At 45.5% G+C, this 19,423-nt stretch overlaps 1 protein-coding gene across 3 annotated transcripts in view; it reads left to right on the top strand.

Annotated features, from left to right (window-relative positions):
- The window catches only part of KCTD19 (potassium channel tetramerization domain containing 19), a 42,539-nt gene that overhangs the window by 11,736 nt on the left and 11,380 nt on the right, over window positions 1-19,423 (top strand). For all 3 annotated transcript variants that reach the window (XM_017852289.1, XM_017852288.1, XM_017852290.1), the window contains exons 3-5: window positions 15,794-15,944; window positions 17,048-17,239; window positions 18,454-18,585. In XM_017852289.1, coding sequence (XP_017707778.1) covers window positions 15,794-15,944; window positions 17,048-17,239; window positions 18,454-18,585 — 475 coding nt within the window. The remainder of the gene's footprint in view (window positions 1-15,793; window positions 15,945-17,047; window positions 17,240-18,453; window positions 18,586-19,423) is intronic.

A 19,423-nucleotide genomic window follows, 5' to 3' on the forward strand; every position in this document is an offset into this window, starting at 1 on the left:
AAAAAAAAAAAAAAAAAAAAAAAAGTTCTGCAGAATCTTTCCTTTACCATCACTTCTTTGTCTTCCAAGAAACTTTATTATTATTATTAAGAGCTTTAAATACCTTTACTTATAAACCATTAAAGTACTGCCAAAAAACATTACCTTTCCTTCCTAATTTTTCTCCAAGCCACAGAAATCATTTCTGTGACTGATCTTAAGTAGTTTATTCAGTAGTTTTGAACAATTCTTTTAAACTGGAAGAACTAAATATTACAACTGGGAAGGACCATTGACCATCCTCCATATTAATCCTACCGTCTGTACAAGTTGTTTATTCCATCTCTATCAGCACTAACCTGACAAGCTGCAGTGTAGCTCAGCGAACCACCAACTGTACCTCAACACTTTTTAGAAGAAAATTGAAATAGACCATGCGTATCTGGGCCATAGAGGAATGAGAACATTTCATAGTGCATGTTTTTATGGATGCTTCTTACTAAATAATTCAGTGTTTTCTCTTAAAAGTCATTCTATATTTGGAAATCAGAAATTCTTTTTTTTTTCTTGGAGATGGAGTTTCACTCTTGTCACCCAGGCTGGAGCGCAATGGTGCAATCTTGGCTCACTGCAACCTCCGCCTCCTAGGTTCAAGTGATTCTCCTGCCTCAGCCTCCTGAATAGCTGAGATTACAGGCACCTGCCACCACACCCGGCTAATATTTGTATTTTTAGTAGAGATGGGCTTTCACCGTGTTGGCCAGGCTGGTCTCGAACTCCTGACCCCAGGTTATCGACCCACCTCAGCCTCCCAAAGTGCTGGGATTATAGGCGTGAGCCACCGCGCCTCGCCTAAAAATTCTTAATATATTCCCAGGCAAGTTGCTGTATTTTTTTTTTTCTTTTTCTTTTTCAAGCTACCTTCTTGAATTTAATTGTTTTTTTCCAACTGCCCCAGGAATGGAGTACTAGAATTGTTTACAAGTGGCTTCAAAACCACTTAAATGGCCTGTCATGACAGGATTGCTGATGACTCTATGCCAAGGCATCATTTTGAGGTAGAAGGGAGGGAGTAACTTGCTTATTGCAGAAAATCAGAGATCAAGGCAATTTTTTAAAGAACATTTTAAAGAATACAAGCCTATTGTACAGTGTATTAAGCCCTTTAACCCCTTTGCTGTCTTCACTTCCCAAATTGAAACAAAATATATCAAGGAAGCAGCTTTTTTTTCTTTTTTTGAGAGAGAATTTTGCTCTGTCTCAGGCTGGAGTGCAATGGCGCTATCTCGGCTCACTGCAACCTCTGCCTCCTGAGTTCAAGCAATTCTCCTTCCTAAGCCTTCAAGTGATGGGATTACAGGCTTGTGCCACCACACCCAGCTAATTTTTGTGTTTTCAGTAGAGACAGGGTTTCACCATGTTGGCCAGGCTAGTCTTGAACTCCTGAGCTCAAGTGATCTGCCCGCCTTGGCCTCCCAAAGTGCTGAGATTACAGGCATGAACCACCGTGTCCAGCCACAGGCAGCTTCTAAATGGGAGGCTGCACCTCAGAAGCCAATGGGTTGGTCCAATTCCAAAGTTCCACGTTGTGTGAGGAGTAGAAGTATTTGAAGAATCACATGGATCTGCCTCCCTAAAAAAGACTGTAAAACAAGTGCTTACACTTTGGAAATGGTGTTTTCAAAGAAATAAAAATTTGAGTTGGCCCAACTTTAATGGTGTTTATTTCTTGAAGCACAGTGTAAATACAGCTGGGAACCAGCAGTCGCCTCAAGCTAATCAACAGCTTCACACATTTCCACCACTTTCCCACTGCTAAGACCTATCAGATACTCAGATTTTTTACTAAATGAGCAAACACTTTGCTTGGAGAAATTGGAGTTTGCCAATTCTTAGTCTTTAGACCCTACTCAGGCAGCCCAACTTAATGCGTTCACCCAATATTTATGAAGAGCATTCTGGGTTCCAGGCATTATTCCTGTGGGCTTTGGGGAAAACATAGGATGATTCAATAAAAATATAATGTGAGCCTTGTATGTGAGCCACTTATGTAATTTTAAATTTTCTACAGCTGCATCTAAAACAGTAAAAAGAAACAGATGATGTCAATTTAATAATATATTATTATACTCAAAATATTAACTATGTATTCAAAGTATTATTAAATATATTCAGAGTGTTATTTCAACATGTAATCAATATTTAGAAATTGAGAAATTTTACATTCTTTGTACTGCGTTCAAAATCCGTTATGTGTTTTATACTTACAGCACATCTCAGATTCAGACTGTCACACTTCTTTCTTTCTTTTTTTTTTTTTTGAGACAGAGTCTCACTCTGTCGCCCAGGCGAGAGCGCAGTGGTGCTATCTTGGCTCACTGCAACCTCCGTTTCCTTATTCAAGAGATTCTCATGCCTCGGCCTCCCAAGTAGCTGGGAATACAGGTGTGCAGCACCACGCCCGGCTAATGTTTGTATTTTTAGTGGAGATGGGGTTTTGTTATGTTGGCCAGGCTGGTCTCAAACTCCTGGCCTCAAGCAATCTGCCCACCTCGGCCTCCCAAATTACTGGGATTACAGATGTGAGCCACCATGCTGGGTCTCAGACTGTCACATTTCAAGTAGTCAATAATCATACGTGGCTAGTGGCTACCATATTGAGCAGCATATATCTAAACTGTTCTAAACTGTTAGTACTCATTACCACAGTGTCTTTCAGATTTAGCCCCTAACAATAAAAATGGGACTTTTCCTCCTGCTAACTAAGGTTCCCATGCACTCAACAAATGCATATTCTACTCAGAATTATCTGTGACATAGTAGGCTTTCATGGAAAGCCATGTAGAATGACCAACAATCAGCACAAGATGGGAAGCTTCTGGAGGACAGGCACCCAGGCTCATGCTGCTGCTCTGCTCTCCACCCCTCCCCATTCCCCACATCCCCCAACTCCACCTGCCCACCCAACCCCCACCCCTAGCCCGTAGTTGTGGCCTCCAAAGGATACAGTTGATGCTTATTAGTGTCTTATTGTATATTGAGCACCAAACTTACACCAAGTTCTGGAGATACAGGAGTGAACCCTATAGCTAGCTGTACAATGTCAGGTAGAGATATATGCTATGAAAACAAAACAGTGCTTCCTGTGTAATGAAGGAGGAGGGCATTTCTGTATTCCAGGACTTCTTGGAATTTCAGATTGTGTTTATATGATTTTCTTTTTTCTTTTTTGTAGTTTTTGCTTATTCAATCAGTCTTTTAAGCAAATGTATATTGCTACATTTTCCCCAGTATATCATTGTTTTACTGTCCTTATAGTACTAGAACTTAGTTGAAAGAATAAAACATTTACATCGAATCTGCTTGTCTTTTAATATTCAGATGGGTAGTATGCAGCAAGAAGGGTAAGGGAATAGCAAGTGACTGGAGCCAGGGAAGTGACTCCTGTACTGAGTGATCAGAGGCTGGGCATGGTATCTCACACCTGCAATCACAACACTCTGGGAGGCGAAGGCAGGAGGATCTCTTGAGTCCAGGACAATACCAGCCTGGGCAACATGGCAAAACCCTGTCTCTACAAAAAAAAAAAAAAATTTTAATTAGCCAGACGTGATGGTGCATGCCTGTGGTCCCAGCTACTCAGGAGACTGAGGTGGGAGGATTGCTTGAGCCCAGGAGTTTGAGGCCACAGTGAGCCGTAATTGCACCACTGCACTTTGGCCAGGGTGACAGAGCTAGACCTTGTCAATAAATACTTAAATAAGAAAACAGTGATCAGGCAGGCCTCATTGACAAGGCAACATTTGAGCAGAAATCTGAATGAAAAAGGGGCAAAGGGGTAAGGCATGCAGGTATTTAGGGAAAGAACTTACAGACATTAGGAATAGTTAGGCCAGACGCGGTGGCTCACACCTATAATCCCAGCACTTTGGCAGTCCGAGGTGGGTAGATCACTTGAGGCCAGGGTTGGAGACCAGCCTGGCCAACATAGAAAAACCCCATCTCTGCTAAAAAAAAAAACAAAAAAAGTAGCTGGGCGCGGTGGCTCACGCCTGTAATCCCAGCACTTTGGGAGGCCGAGGCAGGTGATCACGAGGTCAGGAGTTCAAGACCAGCCTGGCCAACATGGTGAAACCCCATCTCAACTAAAAATACAAAAATTAGCCAGGCATGGTGTCGCACGCCTATAATCCCAGCTACTCGGGAGGCTGAGGCAGAAGAATCGCTTGAACCCGGGAGGTGGAGGTTACAGTGAGCCGAGATTGTGCCACTGCACTTCAGCCTGGGCAACAGAGCAAGACTCCATCTCAAAAACAAACAAACAAACAAAACACAAAAAATTAGCTGGGCATGGTGGCTCATGCCTGTAATCCTAGCTGCTCTGGAGGCTAAGGCAGGAGTATCACTTGAATCCAGGATGTGGAGGTTGCAGGGAGCTGAGATTGCGCCACTGCACTCCAGCCTAGACAACAGAGTGAGACTATCTCAAAAAAAAAAAAAAAAAAGGAATAGTTAAACACTAATACCCTGAGGTTATAGTGACTCTTTGGCCCACTTGGAGGCCATTGTAAAGTACAGTGAGAGGTAGGGAGATGTCAAAGGTTGACAGTGAGGTCAGAGTAAGCCAGATCTTGCAGAACCTTGAAAGCCATGGTGAAGACACAGGATTTATTCTAAATGTTATAGGTAGCTTTTGGAGGGTTAGGCGGGAGGATTGCTTGAAGCCAGAAGTTCAAGACCAGCCTGGGCAGCAAAGTGAGACTCCATCTCTACAAAAAATTAAAAAAGAAATTTAGCTAGGCATGATGGCTCATGCCTATAGTCCCAACTGCTTGGGAGGCTGAGGCAGGAGGATCGCTTGAGCCAGGGAGGTCAAGGCTGCAATGAACCATGTTTGCACCACTGTGTTCCAGCCTGAATGACAAAAGCAAGACCCTGTCTTTCTCTCTCTCTCTCTCTCTCATTATATATATATATATATACACACACATATATATATATATATATATATAATGCTAAGTGAAAAAAAATCAGCTAAGTGAAAGAAACAGTCCTATTGTATGATTATGTGTATAGAAGATAGACACAGCTGGGTGCGGTGGCTCATGCCTATAATCCCAGCACTTTGGGAGGCCGAGGTGGGTGGATCACTTGAGCTTAGGAGTTCAAGACCAGCCTGGGCAACATGACGAAACCCCATCTCTATAACAAACAAACAAATAAATAAAATAGCAACACATATTGTATGATTCTATTTATCTAAAATGTGCAGAACAGGCACATTTATAGAGACAGAAGGTAGATAAGTGGCTTCCTAGGGCTGGGGCTCAGAGTAGGAAGGATGGATGAGTGAGAATGGAGAATGAACAGTGACTGTTGATGGGTAAGGGTTTCTTTTAGGGATATTGAAATAGATTGTGGTGATGGTTGCTTGATTCTGTTAATAGACTAAAAGCCACTGAATTGCATGCTTTAAATGGGTAAGTTTTATAATATGTGAAATATATCTCAATAAAGAAGAAAAGAAAGAATGAAAGAACGAAAAGAAAGAGAAAGAAAGAGAAAGGAAGGAAGAGAAAGAAAGAAAGAAAAAGAAAGAAAGAAAGAGAAAGAAAGAAAGAAAGAAAGAAAGAAAGAAAGAAAGAGAAAGAAAGAAAAGAAAGAAAGAGAAAGAAAGAATGAGAAAAGGAGAAGAAAGAAACAGGAGAGAGAGGGAAGGAAGGGAGAGGAGGGAAGAGGGAGAAAGGAGAAGAAGCAAAGGAAGGAAGGCGAGGAGGAAGGAAGAAAGAAGAAAGAGGGAGGAGGGACGGAGGAGGGAGGGAGAGAGGGGCCTGGGCGTGGTGGCCTCACACCTGTAATCTTCCAAGACTTCTTGCGATGCTGAGGGTGGGAGGCAATCCACGTGAGGCAGAGTTGGAGACCAGCCTGGGCCAACATAAGACACTCATTCTACAAAAAAAATAAATTGAAAATTAGCCAGTGCATGGGTAGCAATGTGCCGATGTATCAGCCTTACTCAGAACGCTGAAAGCCAGGAGGCATCAATGAGCGCCAGGAGTTCAGGCTGTAGCTGAAGCCCGAGATTTCACCCTGGCATCCCAAGCGGGTCACAGAGCAAGTACCTTCTCCTTTAAAAAAAAAAATAAAAAAAACAAAAAGTCTGGGTGCGGGGTGGCCCTCACACCTGAGTAATCCAGCCAGCAGTCCTTGGGGGCTGAGGGGCCCAGCCTGACCCAACGTGTGAAACCCCGTCCTCTACTAAAAATAACAAACAATTACTGGGCATGTGGCCGCGCCTGTAATCGCCAGCTACGCTTAGGACGGCTAAAGCAGCACTCGACTTGAACCCAGCGAGCCAAGGTTGCAGTGAGGCCCAAGATCCACCACTGCAATCCAAGCTGGGTGGCAGAGTAGACTCTATCCTCCAAAAAAAAAAACGAAGATCATTGGCTGCTGCTTACACGCCTTGAGATCAAGATACCTGCCAACCTAACAGCCCATGACGAAATTCCAGCCACTACCTATTTTAGAAGGTCCCATGGCTGAAGAATGCGGTTTCCTTACATGTTTTTAGATGGTTGAAAAGAGAAATCAAAAATATTCTTGTGCTATGGTAAAAGATCATATGAAATTCAGATTTCCAGGCGGGGCATGGTGCTTTACGCCTGGTAATTCCCTAACCTTTGGGAGGACAAGGGAGTGGACTCCACCTGAGTAGTAGTTCAGAACCAGCCTACCACATAGTGAAAACCCATCATCACTTACTAATAAAAAAAATTAGCCGGGGCATGATGGCAAGTGCCTGTAATCCCAGCTACTCAGGAGGCTGAGATGGGAGAATTGCTTGAACCCGGGAGACGGTGGTTGCAGTGAGCTGAAATTGCACCACTGCACTCCAGCCTGGATGGCTGAGCAAGACTCCGTCTCAAAAAAAAAAAAAAAAAAAAAAAAAAAAAAAAAAAATCAAATTTCAGTGCCATTGATAAAGTTTTACTGGAATACAGCTATGCTCATTTGTTTATGTGTTGTCTACGGCTGCTCTCAAGCTATAACACAGAGCTGAGTGGTTGAGTTGACAGAAATCATGTAGTTAGCAAAGCCAAGCCTAAAATATTTACTGTCAGACCTTTTACAGAAAAAAACTTGCTGACCCCCAGCCTAGACTACAGCAGAGCAAGAGAGGAAGTGGACAGACCAGTTAAGAGGCTCCTGCAGTATCCAGATGAATGATAATGGTGGTTTGGTCTATGGTGGTAATAGTGGTGTTAGAGGTGTTCACATTCTGAATATGTCTTGCTGGTAGAACTGACAGGGTTTGCTGATGAATTGAATATAGGGTGAGAGAGAATGGACAACTCCTTTGTTTCTTTCCTGAGCAACCAGATGAATGGTGGATTTTGAGGGATGTGTACACAGGTTTAGGGAGGAAAATCAGAAGTTACGATCTGAACATGTTGAGTTTGACAGACAATGAAAGTGCAATAAAACCATCCAAGGGAAGGTAAACAGGAGGCGCTGGATGTACAGGTCTGAAATTCATGGAAACAGTTAGGCCTAGAGATAAAAATTTGGGAGTCATAAAAGCTGGTATGTCAATCCATGAATCTGGATATTTTGGAATACTGTATATTGTTTATAGGAGAAATACAAAGTAGACATTACAGGTCCACACATTAATATCACAGGGCCTCCTAGAACTTCCTGTGTAATTTGGGAAGGCCACTTCACCTAAATGTAAACTGATCTGAGCCCTTCACATCCATCAGCCTGGGTGGGAGTCACAGCTGCAGAGTGTGGAATTTCCCTTCAGGGTCATTCACCAGGGTTTAAGGTTCATGGCAAATTATCTATTCTCTTTTACTTTCCCCCTGAAGTCCACTGAGGACAATGTGTTGATAGGACATGCTACTTACGTTTTCTTTTTCACACCTTCTGGGGACTTCTCCGTTTGGAAATTTAAATTGTTCCCCTTGTGAGCATTCTGCTACCAGCAAGCAACCCAAACACGCCTTCATTCCTTGTACTCAAGGGAGCCAGGGAGATTTTATGTTGATCACACAAATGATGTTTTTAAGAAAATAGACCAGTGGCAGTCTCACATTTCCCATTACTCATGATGTGAGATTATGACCATGATCTTGGAAAGGAAGAGGATGACATAAGCAGCAGATATTCATCCCAACTGTGTAGCTTGTCTGTGGTATGGGTAAGTGGATGACTCAAATGCAAACCCCTTGACATGGCATCAGGGCTCCTCATAGGCTGGCCCATCTGCTTGTGCTGGCTTATATCCCAGCAAAGACACACACCTACATGCAGGCAAGGCCACATACATATGCACACACACACACTTTGAAGTTCAGCCACACCCCAAGCACCCCACATGCTTTCTCTCTATGCCTTTTCACTTGCTGTTTCCTCTTCCTGGATTTCTCCCCTTTTAAGGTTTGCCCTAAGCCAGGGGCGGTGGCTCACACCTGTAATCCCAACTCTTTGGGAGGCTGAGGCAGGTGGATCATTTGAGGTCAGGAGTTTGAGACCAACTTGGCCAAGATGGTGAAACCCCATCTCTACTAAAAATACAAAAATTAGCCAGGCATGGTGGCAGGCAACTGTAATCCCAGCTACTTAGGAGGCTGAGGCAGGAGAATCGCTTGAACCTGGGAGGTGGAGATTGTGGTGAGCCAAGATTGCGCCACTGCACTGTAGCTTGGGCAACAGAGCGAGACTCCATCTCGGAAAAAAAAAAAAAGATTTGGCCTGAATGTGGCCCACTGGAAGACTATCCTGACATTTCCTAAGTATTGTCTCTCTGTTCTCATAACACACTGAATTCCCCTGTTCTAGCAGTGCTAATTCTATTGTGATCATGTATTCATATGTCTTTCTCCCTCACTGGACTGTACTCTTTTCATGTTTTCATGAAACAAACACCTAGCACCTCTCACAGTACCCGGCATTTGCATGTGCTTAACAATATATCTGCTGAGAGAACACTCAATGCTATGCCCAAGATGACTTCTGCAGAGTGAGGGGACTGGAGCCAGCAGTGAAGAGGTACATTTGAAATGCAAAAAGCTGAGTCTTGTTTGGCTTTGGGGGCTGACAGCAGCTGTTCTGCACATCTTTTTGTTCTACCAGCCTTGCTTTCCTTGAGCTTAAAGCAGTGCTGGCCCTCGTTGTCTTTACAAGGCAGTCAGGGATTTGCAAGTTCCCCCAAGCTCCTTTACCATCACATTTTTTCCAACAGCCTACATCACAGCATAAGGCATCTCTGAGAACTGCTGCTGCTTTGGAAAACCCTGTTAAGTCCCAAACCTCTGCCAGCAGGGTGCATTTGTCAGCCATCTTTGCAACCACACATATACATACACATACTTCCCCATGCCATCAGTTTTATGTTGCTTCTGATTGACATATTTTTTTCACCACTATCTAGGCCAAAAGCAACATCAGTTATCCTTGTGCTAGAAATTAGCCATCTGAATTGATTTAAGGTCTGTATTTCCCTTAAGAAATCCTCTCTCCAGTAACTTTTTCCAGCTCATAACATGAGAAAAGTAAAATTCCTAGAAGTTGTATTCAGGCAGATGAAAGCGGACTTGAAGTTAGCCTGTAGCAGATCAGCCACACACTCTGTGGCAACTTCAGTCAGCAAAGCTAGAGGGCAGCTGGAAGCCCAGGCTCTCTGGAATGTTCTTCATTTAGCCATTCATTGAACAAAAAGGTATTGAGACCCCACAGGCCTTGTTCTAGGTGTTGCAAATACGGCAGAGGACAAAACAGCCAAGGTCCTGAGGTCTTGGGGAGATTATATCTATTAGGGGAAACTGGCAGACCAAAAATAAGTAAGTGAGGGGCTAGAGAATGGTTTCTGTGATTTCTTATAGTACCCGAATGGCTTTCCGTGAGTAGAGGACTTGTATTTCTAGAAGTCAGAGCAAGTATTGGTTGACAGAGTTTGGAAAACAGCCTTGTTGAGGCTCCTGAGCCTAGGTCAAGGCCGATGCCTGCGCCTGGCATGCAGCATTACCTGACTGGCAAGGATGGCAATCTTTGTGGACTTGTTTGTTTTAGTTTCTCTCTCTTTCTTTTTTTTTTTTTTTTTTTGAGACCAAGTTTCGCTCTGTCGCCCAGGCTGGAGTGCAGTGGCGCAATCTCAGCTCATGCAAGCTCCACCTCCCGGGTTCATGCCATTCTCCTGCCTCAGCCTCCCAAGTAGCTGTGACTACAGGTGCCCGCCACCACGCCCAGCTAATTTTTTTGTATTTTTAGTAGAGACGGGGTTTCACCGGGTTAGCCAGGATGATCTCAGTCTCCTGATCTCGTGATCCACCCGCCTCGGCCTCCCAAAGTGCTGGGATTACAGGTGTGAGTCACCGTGCCTGGCCAGTTTTTCTCTCTTTTAAGGTTTCTCAGGCATACTTTTCTTGGGGGAAGTGGTGCTGCTAGCACTTTACATGCTTGAAAATAGCAGGAAATGGAGATTTCATTTCTGCAAAATAGATCATTCTCTCCTCAACTAGCACATCTCCTCTCAAACTAGCTAGACTATCATTACTGACCCATTCCAGAGGACACATCCAGTACCAAACACCTCCAAATAGGAGTGTTGTCCTGGGCAGGGATTTATATCCTCCTCTCCCCACCACAGGCCTCCTCCCATGTGGCCAGTTTAGAGTTGTTGAAGGGCACTATTATTTTCTCCAGTGAGACAGAATCTTGGGGTTTGAATCTGCAGGTGAAGTAAGTGGCAGGTTCAGGTTCCTGTGATGCAGTCCACTGAGCATGGGCTTAGAGTGCTAGGCTCCCCTAGCTGACTCTCCCTAGTTTCACTCTTTTCTTCTACTTCACCTACTGTCTTTCTGTCCATCACAAATCAGACCTAAGCTGAACTCTTTCTTCTTGCCATCCTCTCTCCCTCTCCTTCATCCCTGTCCCTCTCCCGCTTAGGTCTTCCCTCTGGCCTCCAGATTCCAAGGTGGAATCCCTGTCTTCATTGTCCTCTGAACTCCATAGGCTCTGCCCATTGAAATCTTGTGCTGGTTTTTCCTGTGGTTTTGGATACTCAACATCTTTCCATCTTTCTCAGTTTTATGAATGTAGTCTACTTCTTTGTTCGTCCCTTTGGAGATCTCCCATGTCTCTTTTTGCTTTTCTTTGCAGAAAATCGCCCTCCAGCCCTTCCTTTTTCTTTTATTTATTTATTTTATTTATTTTTTATTATTTATTTATTTATTTAGAGCTGGAGTCTCACTCTGTCTCCCAGGCTTGAGTGCAGTGGCGTGATCTCAGCTCACTGCAACCTCTGCCTCCCAGGTTCAAATGATTGCCTCAGGCTCTAGAGTAGCTGGGACTACAGGCATGCACCACCAAGCCTGGCTAATTTTTTGTATATTTAGTAGAGACAGGGTTTCACCATGTTGGCCAGGCTTGTCTCAAACTCCTGACCTCAAGTGATCTGCCCAGCTCAGCCTCCCAAAGTGCTGGGATTACAGGTGTGAGCCACCGCACCTGGCTAGCCCTCCACTTTCATGCATTCTTTCATATGCATGCTAGGTTCTAGAATGCAAAATGGGGATGCATCAAACCAGCCTCTCCCCAGGAAGCTTGGTATAGGGGGAAGAACTGGCCTGAAACTGAGCCAGAGGCCTGCAGAGAGAAGTGAAAGTGTTGGGTGTCTATGGGAACAAAGTGGGAGGATGACCCATTCTGGCTCGGAGAGGTTCCAGCCTCTTCAGGAACAGAATGGGGAGGAGTATTCTGGGCAGATGGAACAGCGTACACAAAGCTAGGGAGGTGTCAAAGAATGTGATGTGTTTTTGGAGTTTTGTGGAGTTTAGTGTCACTGATGATGGGGTGTAAACATAAAGAATGATGGGAGATGAGGCTGGAAAGGTAATTTAGGCTGGGCGCAGTGGCTGATGCCTGTAATCCCAACACTTTGGGAGGCCGAGGTGGGAGGATCACTTGAGCTAACAAGTTTGAGACCAGCCTGGGCCACATAGCAAGACCTCATCTCTACAAAAAATCAAAAAGTTAGTGGGGTGTTGCGGCGCACAGCTGTGATCCAGCTACTTGGGAGGTTGAGGCAGGAGGATTGTTTAAGCCCAAGAGGTCGAGGCTGCAATGAGCCGTGATGATTGTACCATTGCACTCCAGTGTGGGTGACACAGCAAGGCCCTATAAAAAAAAAAAAGAAAAGAAAAGAAAAGAAAAGAAGGAAAGAAGGAAGGGAGGGAGGGAGGGAGGAAGGAAATTTAGGATATGACCTCCAAGAGGAAGGAAATTAACATACTGTTTCATTTAATCCTTATAACACCTTCCAGATTTTACTGACTCCACTTTGCCTGTGAGGAACCTGAGGCTTGGAGAAGTTACATGACAAGTGGAAGGCAGCAGAGGCTGGGAGAAGTAGGAGGAGGGAAGGGGATGAAAAGAATTTGAATAATGGGTACAACAATACAGTCAAATAAAAGGAATAAGCTCTTGTATTTGGTAGTATGCTAGGAATACTATAGTTAACAATAATATATTGTATATTTCAAACTAGCTAGAAGAAAATCATTGGAATGTTTCCATTACAAAGAAAAGATAAATGTTTGAGGTGATGGGTCTGTCCCAGTGGTTCATGCCTGTAATCCCAGGAGGCCAATGTGGGAGGATCGCTTGAGCCCAGGAGTTTAAGACCAGCCTGGACAACATGGCAAAGCCCTGTCTTTACAAAAAAACTTAAAAATTAGCTGGCTGTGGGCCGGGTGCGGTGGATCATGCCTGCAATCCCAGTACTTTAGGAGGCTGAGGTAGGCAGATCACTTGAGTCCAGGAGTTTGAGACCAGCCAGGGCAATGTGGCGAAACCCTACCTCTACTAAAAATACAAAAAAATTAGCCAGGTGTGGTGGTGCACGCCTGTGGTCCCAGCTATTCCAGAGGCTGAGGTGGGAGGATCACCTGAGCCTGGGAGGCGGAGGTTGCAGTGAGCCAAGATTGTGCCACTGCACTCCAGCCCGGGCAACAGAGTGAGACCTTGTCTCAAAAAAAAAAAAAAAGAATAGTAGGGTGTCGTGATGTGCACCTGTGGTCCCAGCTACTCAGGAGGGTAAGGTGGGAGGATCAGTTGAGCCCAGTATGTCGAGGCTGCAGTGAACTGTGATCATGCCACTGCACTCCAGCCTAGGTGATAGAGTGAGACTCTGTCTCAAAAAAAAAAAAAAAAAAAATGACGTGATGGATATCTTCATTACCCTAAATTAATAATTATACATTGTATCCATGTATCAAAATATCACATGTACCCCAAAAATATGAACAACTATTACATATAAATAAAAAGAAAACAGTTGCTAAGGGCTTGGGCTCCAGAGTCCTGGGTTTTGTTCCTAGCATCTCCACTTACTTAGTGCACTTAGTCCCCTACCTCTTACTGGACCTAGTTTCCCATGTGCTCAAAGGGAGTGATGATACCAGAGCCTACTTTGTTGTCAGGGGAAGATTGGAAGGATTCAGTTTAAAAGTCCATGGTTAATAAATGTTAGCTCTTAAGTGACAGAGTCAGGATTTACCCCAGATATGCTGAGTTCAAAGCCCTTGTTCTTTTCATGTATACCCTACTCCCTCCATTGATTGTGAAGGACATTATGTGCAATGCAAAGGAGAATCTGGATTTATCCCATAGCAACAGGAAGCACTAAAGTTTTTTAAGATGAGGAGTGATTTGGACTCACCTCATATGTTTGCAAGATCACTGTGTGGAGAGGACCTGGGGGCTAGGGGACCAGGACTAGGGGAAAGGAGAGAAAATGGAGAGGCAGGCCGGGCGCAGTGGCTCACACCTATAATCCCAGCACGAGCCAAGGCTGGTGGATCATTTGAGGCCAGGAGTTCAAGACCAGCCTGGCCAACATGGTGAAACCCCGTCTCTACTAGAAATCCAAAAATTAGCCGGGCACGGTGGCAGGCACCTTGTAATCCCAGGTACTCGGGAGGCTGAGGCAGGAGAATCACTTGAACCCAGGAGGCGGAGGTTGCAGTGAACCTAGATTGCACCACTGCACTCTAGCCTGGGTAACAGAGGGAGACTCTAATGCTCCCTTCTAATGCTGTGGAAAGAAATCCCAGGGTTCCTGGAGGTCCAGAAACTTCGTAACTGACACTAGCTCTAATCTCAGTATATGTAAATTGTGGTTTTTCATGTCTTTCTTCTCTCCCAAGCTGAGAGCTTCTTGAGGGCAGGCACAGTGTCTGACTGTGGCCCTGGTGATGCTCAATGAGTATTTATCAAATGAATGACAGACTGTTTTCCAGCGTTCTACGCACACACTGTCTTCCCCATTGTTCACTGCCACAGGAAAGCACTCCCCATGATCCCACCATTGCCCAGTGCTTTGGCAAACCCTCCAACCATCCAAAGTGGGAAAGATTCTCCCACTCTGGCCCGCCTTCTTTTGCATCGACCTTAAGTGATTATGCGGGCACAGTTTATAGCTTGGCCACCAGAGGGCTAGTCTCAATGCTCAGGATTTTTGAGAGCAACTTCACAAGGGCTTCACTGACATAGCATTTAGAGGCAGATACTTTTGTTAGTTTCAGACTGAATCTGGGGCATCTGTCCATTATGAGGACCTGGTGCCTTTAAATTACCACTTGCCCTGCTATATCCAGAAATTTATTGGGAAAATACTATGTATCTTCTTCTAGAGTAAAGGCAGAAAAAAAAAAGGGGGGGCTGATGTTATGATGATCTGCCCCCCTGCAGGACTTTTGAGGGAGAATGGGTCCCTGGGTAAGGGGTGGCACAAAGACCGCCCTGGGCTTCAGGCTTGCCTAGTTGGGGTGCTCCACTCCAGCTTCAGCCCACCCCTGGTCGCTTGATCCTTCAAGCTGACAAGCTCTGGACTTGGAAGACTGCTTGGGCAGGCTGCAAAGCCTTTGACCTCAGCTGCCTCATCAGTAAGATACTCACCAACCACATCTGTCTCACAGAGTCATGTCATGGTAAATGAGCAAACATGTGTCAAAGTGCATTGAAAAACGTGGAGCCCTGTGGCAATATAAGACATGTTTATTATACCTCAATCTCACCACTTAGATCACTACCCAGGGTTAGGATGAACACAAACAATAGCAAATCACAATTATAACAGGTCAAAAGTGGTTTTGAGCACTTGAAGGAAAATGATAGCAGAAAATAACAAGTTTTTAATGATTAAATAGAAATTACTCTTTAGATTATGCAAGATAAATTACTATTACTCAATATAAAAGTATAATAAAACTTGTTTCAAAAATCAGAAGAGAAATAATCATTGGGACTTTGAATATCAGCATGTCACCCTATAGCCCTACATGTTTACTTTTTTTTTTTTTGTGATTGCCTAATTTATTTCAAAACGGTTAAAGTAAGTCACTGGGTGCGGTGGTTCATGCCTGTAATCTCAACACTTTGGGAGGCCGAGGCAGATGGATCACCTGAGATCAGGAGTTCAAGACCAGCCTGGCCAACATGGTGAAATTCCGTCTCTACTAAAAATACAAAAAAAAAAAAAAATTAGCCGGGCGTGGTGGCAGGTGCCTGTAATCCCAGCTACTCGAGAGGCTGAGGCAGGAGAATCGCTTGAACCCAGGAGGTAGAGGCTGCAGTGAGCTGAGATCACACAACTGCACTTCAGCCTGGGCAACAAAACGACACTCTGTCTCAAAAAAAGAAAAAAAACAAAGTAAGTCACATACTGTTTTTCCTGATCGTCACACTAGAATTGGTAGATGGTTACTTGGTTTAGATTCTCAAGATAGTACTCTTCTTTATCTAACAGACTCTAGATAATCTGAAGGAAGGGAAACACCATCTACGCGTGCGGCCTGCAGACATACCTGTTGCTGAGAGAGCATCTCTGAACTACTGGCGTACATGGAAGTGTATTAGCAAACCCTCAGAATTTCCAATCAAAAGCCCAGCCTTCACAGGTAAATTGGGATAGACTGGCCCTCCCTAAAGCCCACACCAACTTTCCCTCTCCATACCCTAACAGAAATGGCTTCCATCCAGAGAGCAGAGAGTGCCTGATTTCTGGGGCAGTCTCTGTCATCTCCTTTGATCTTCTGCCCTGCCACAGGCCCTCTCCATGGCTGCTTGCCTGCTGGAACCAACATCCTCCTTCACACTCACTCCTCTGCATTCTGGCTTCATGTGGGCAAGGCAAGGCTTCATTCTACTCCCTCCTATTCATCAGGGAATGCCACCATTCTTTCGAGTTTCCTCCAATCATCACACACAGAATGTCCCCAAATGATCATTGTCTGATAGGTGCCTGGCAGCATGGTTCAGCCTATCTGAGACATGAGTACAAAGCATTTATGATTATTAATGGATTTTAGCTTCCAGGAGTGTCAAAAGCATCTATTTTGTCTGTGGATCACTGTGTTTGGTCTGATCAGTTAGAAAGTATCAAATGGGTAAATGAATTTAATGACTTTGGGTACATAAGTTGAAATGTCACATGTCCCACTGCCCTTCACTGTTTATAGAAAAAAAAATAGATTTCCAGCTGGGCACGGTGGCTCATGCCTGTAACCCAGCACTTTGGGAGGCCAAGGCAGACGGATCACGTGAGGTCAGGAGTTCGAGACCAGCCTGACAACATGGTGAAACCTCGTCTGTACTAAAAATACAAAAATTATCTGGGTGTGGTGGCACATGCCTGTAGTCCCAGCTACTTGGGAGGCTGAAGCAGGAGAACCAGTTGAATGTGAGAGACAGAGGTTGCAGTGAGCCGAGATGGCGCCACTGTACTCCAGCCTGGGCAACAGAGTGAGACTCCATCTCAAAAAAGAAAAGAAAAAAAAAAAATAGACTTCCATGCCCCACTTCCTACCACATGCCTTCCAAACCTTAGGGCTACAACTGAAAAGAGAAAGAAGGAAGATGTGTCTGGCAAGTGGCAAGAACCATCTCCTGGGTAGTCTCTCTAGCATCCTCTGGGGCCCCTGGGTCAGTGAAAGCCCTGCTGGAATCAGATCCCCTGGCTTCTGGGAGGTGGCGACACTGCCTACATGTTCTTCTCTTCCAGGCCTACATGATAAGGCACCTCTGGGGCTCATGGACACACCCCTGTTAGACACAGAAGAGGAGGTGCACTACTGCTTCCTGCCCCTAGACCTGGTGGCCAAGTATCCTAGCCTAGTGACTGAAGACAACCTGCTGTGGCTGGCTGAGACGGTGGCCCTCATCGAGTGCGAGTGCAGCGAGTTCCGCTTCATTGGTGATTGCTCTGTCCCGGGGTGGGGCGGGGGGTGGGCTGATAGGGCCCATTCACCCCTCCCCATTACATGTCCCACAGAGGCCCAGCTTGGAGCTCAGGGCCTCAGGAGCTTCCCTGGGTAGAGGTGGTGGAAGCATGACAGAGCCTTCCAGGAGGCAAGCAGATTCCAGCATTAGAATCTCGCTAGACTCAGGGATATTTTATTCCCTATTTGTTTTGGGATGGCCTGGCTGTAAAAGGGCACTAGAAAGTGTCAGGGACCACAGGAGTTGGTGTGAAGGGCAGGGAGCTCAGCTGGTTGCCAGTCAGCTTCTCTTCTTATTCTGCCCTTATGTATCCAACTGGCCTCCAGGCCTCAGTTCCTCTCACCATAAAATGAGGAATCCAGATTGTTTCAAAGGATGGTGCTACCTGCTCTTAATATCAGCAAACTCAGAATAAAAGGGAAGGGTGGATAGTGACAGGTTCCCCCAGAGTCATAGCAGAATTGTCCACTTGAGGTAGTGGCCTAAGGAAGGATGAGATTTTCCACCTTTGACAGAGAGCCTCTCTCCCTCTACTGCCCCAGGATGAGCTCTGTTTGGGATGAGAACTGAATGACCTCTTTGACCCCAAGATGCTACTGCTATCTGGATAGATAGGGCAGTAAACATTCAAGTTACACTAGGAGCCCAAATGTCTGGAACCCTAGTCATTCATATTCATAGTCACCTAGAAAGTTGTCTGTGATGTGCTTCTGTATCTCCAAGTTGATTCACACAGGACATTAGCCTTGGCTCCATCTCTGCCTCCCATACTGCAGTCCAGGCAGGGACAAACTGCAAGTGCCAACCACCAGCCCAGGCTCGGCCGGGCCCCTCCTCTCTAAGCAGCAAGACAACTCCCTCTTTTGGAATGACCTGCTCTTGGGTCAAGACTCACAGGGTAAGTCTCAGGGCCAGTGTGGCCACCAGGAGGGCCTGACTTGGGAGCCCCAGGCCAAGCCATGGGAGGCCACACCCATGGCCTCAGACACAGGAAAATAAAGTAATGTGGGGTCTTTCACCTTGAAAACCACACACTCAAAGCTAATCTAATCAGGTATGTTGAGAAGTTGTTTCAGAACAAGAAGAACCTAGGATAAGTTACAGCACCAGAAACCTGCCAAAACCAGGACCTACAGTTAAACCAGAAATAGCCTCATTAACTCACTGTGTTCCCCTTTGTTTTTCAAGTGAATTTTCTTCGATCACAGAAGATTTTACTACCGGATAATTTCTCCAACATTGATGTATTAGAAGCAGAAGTGGAAATTCTGGAAATCCCTGCACTCACTGAAGCCATAAGGTGGTACCGGATGAACATGGGTATGTCGCCAGGAAACTTTGGCCTCCCCTTGATAGTCTTGGTTTGACCTGGAAAAGCCAAGAACAATCTCCCCTTCCACAACCACTTCGGGCTTTGGGAGTTAGTGAGAAAAGTGGGTCTTCTGGCTGACTCTGAATCCAAGAAGAGGATTCACAGCCTGAAATCCTGCATGCTGCTCTGCCGGCTCAGCCTTCCCACTGAGCGTAGGGAGTGGGCAACCACCCAGGGGTATAGGAAGCCCAGCCCAGCCTGGATCAGAAGGAGCCCAGCCTGGGTGGGGAGCCAGGCTGGAATGTCTCGGACCTGAGAGCAGGCTTCTCAGGGGTAGGGGAGGTCTGTCCTGCTTGTGAAAGTGGCGGGGACTAGGAGCACCCACCAGTCACTCCCATCCTTCCTCTTCCAGGTATGGTTGGAGGTATGGGAAATGCTCAGTGCTTCACGCATCTCAACCGCCCCCAAATTCCCTCATCACGTCACCTGGAAACCCCCGGCTGCTGTGCCTGTTTCTGCCTATTCCTGACACTTGCAGACCCCTGTCCAGCCCAGGCCTTCGTGCTCCCAGCCCTACCTCATTCCAGCTTGTTCTTCTCCTCATGGTTTCCTCAGGGCCGTTCATCATTCCATTTCCCAACTCCCCTCCATGGAAGCTACTGTGCATGTTATAGGGCACCAGCCACCTGAGCATGGCTTCAGCCGCCATCCTGAGAATGTGTAGAACTGCACTGTGCATGGGAAGTTTGGTCTGGGCATCACCAGACATTTATCCCATGGCAATCAAGCCTTTCCTTATCTTCAGGCATAGATTTCCCAGCCTTCTCCCAGACAAATAGAAACCCA

The sequence above is a fragment of the Rhinopithecus bieti genome, unplaced genomic scaffold (genome assembly GCF_001698545.2).
Source record: "Rhinopithecus bieti isolate Rb0 unplaced genomic scaffold, ASM169854v2 scaffold_34281, whole genome shotgun sequence".
Taxonomy (NCBI): domain Eukaryota; kingdom Metazoa; phylum Chordata; class Mammalia; order Primates; family Cercopithecidae; genus Rhinopithecus; species Rhinopithecus bieti.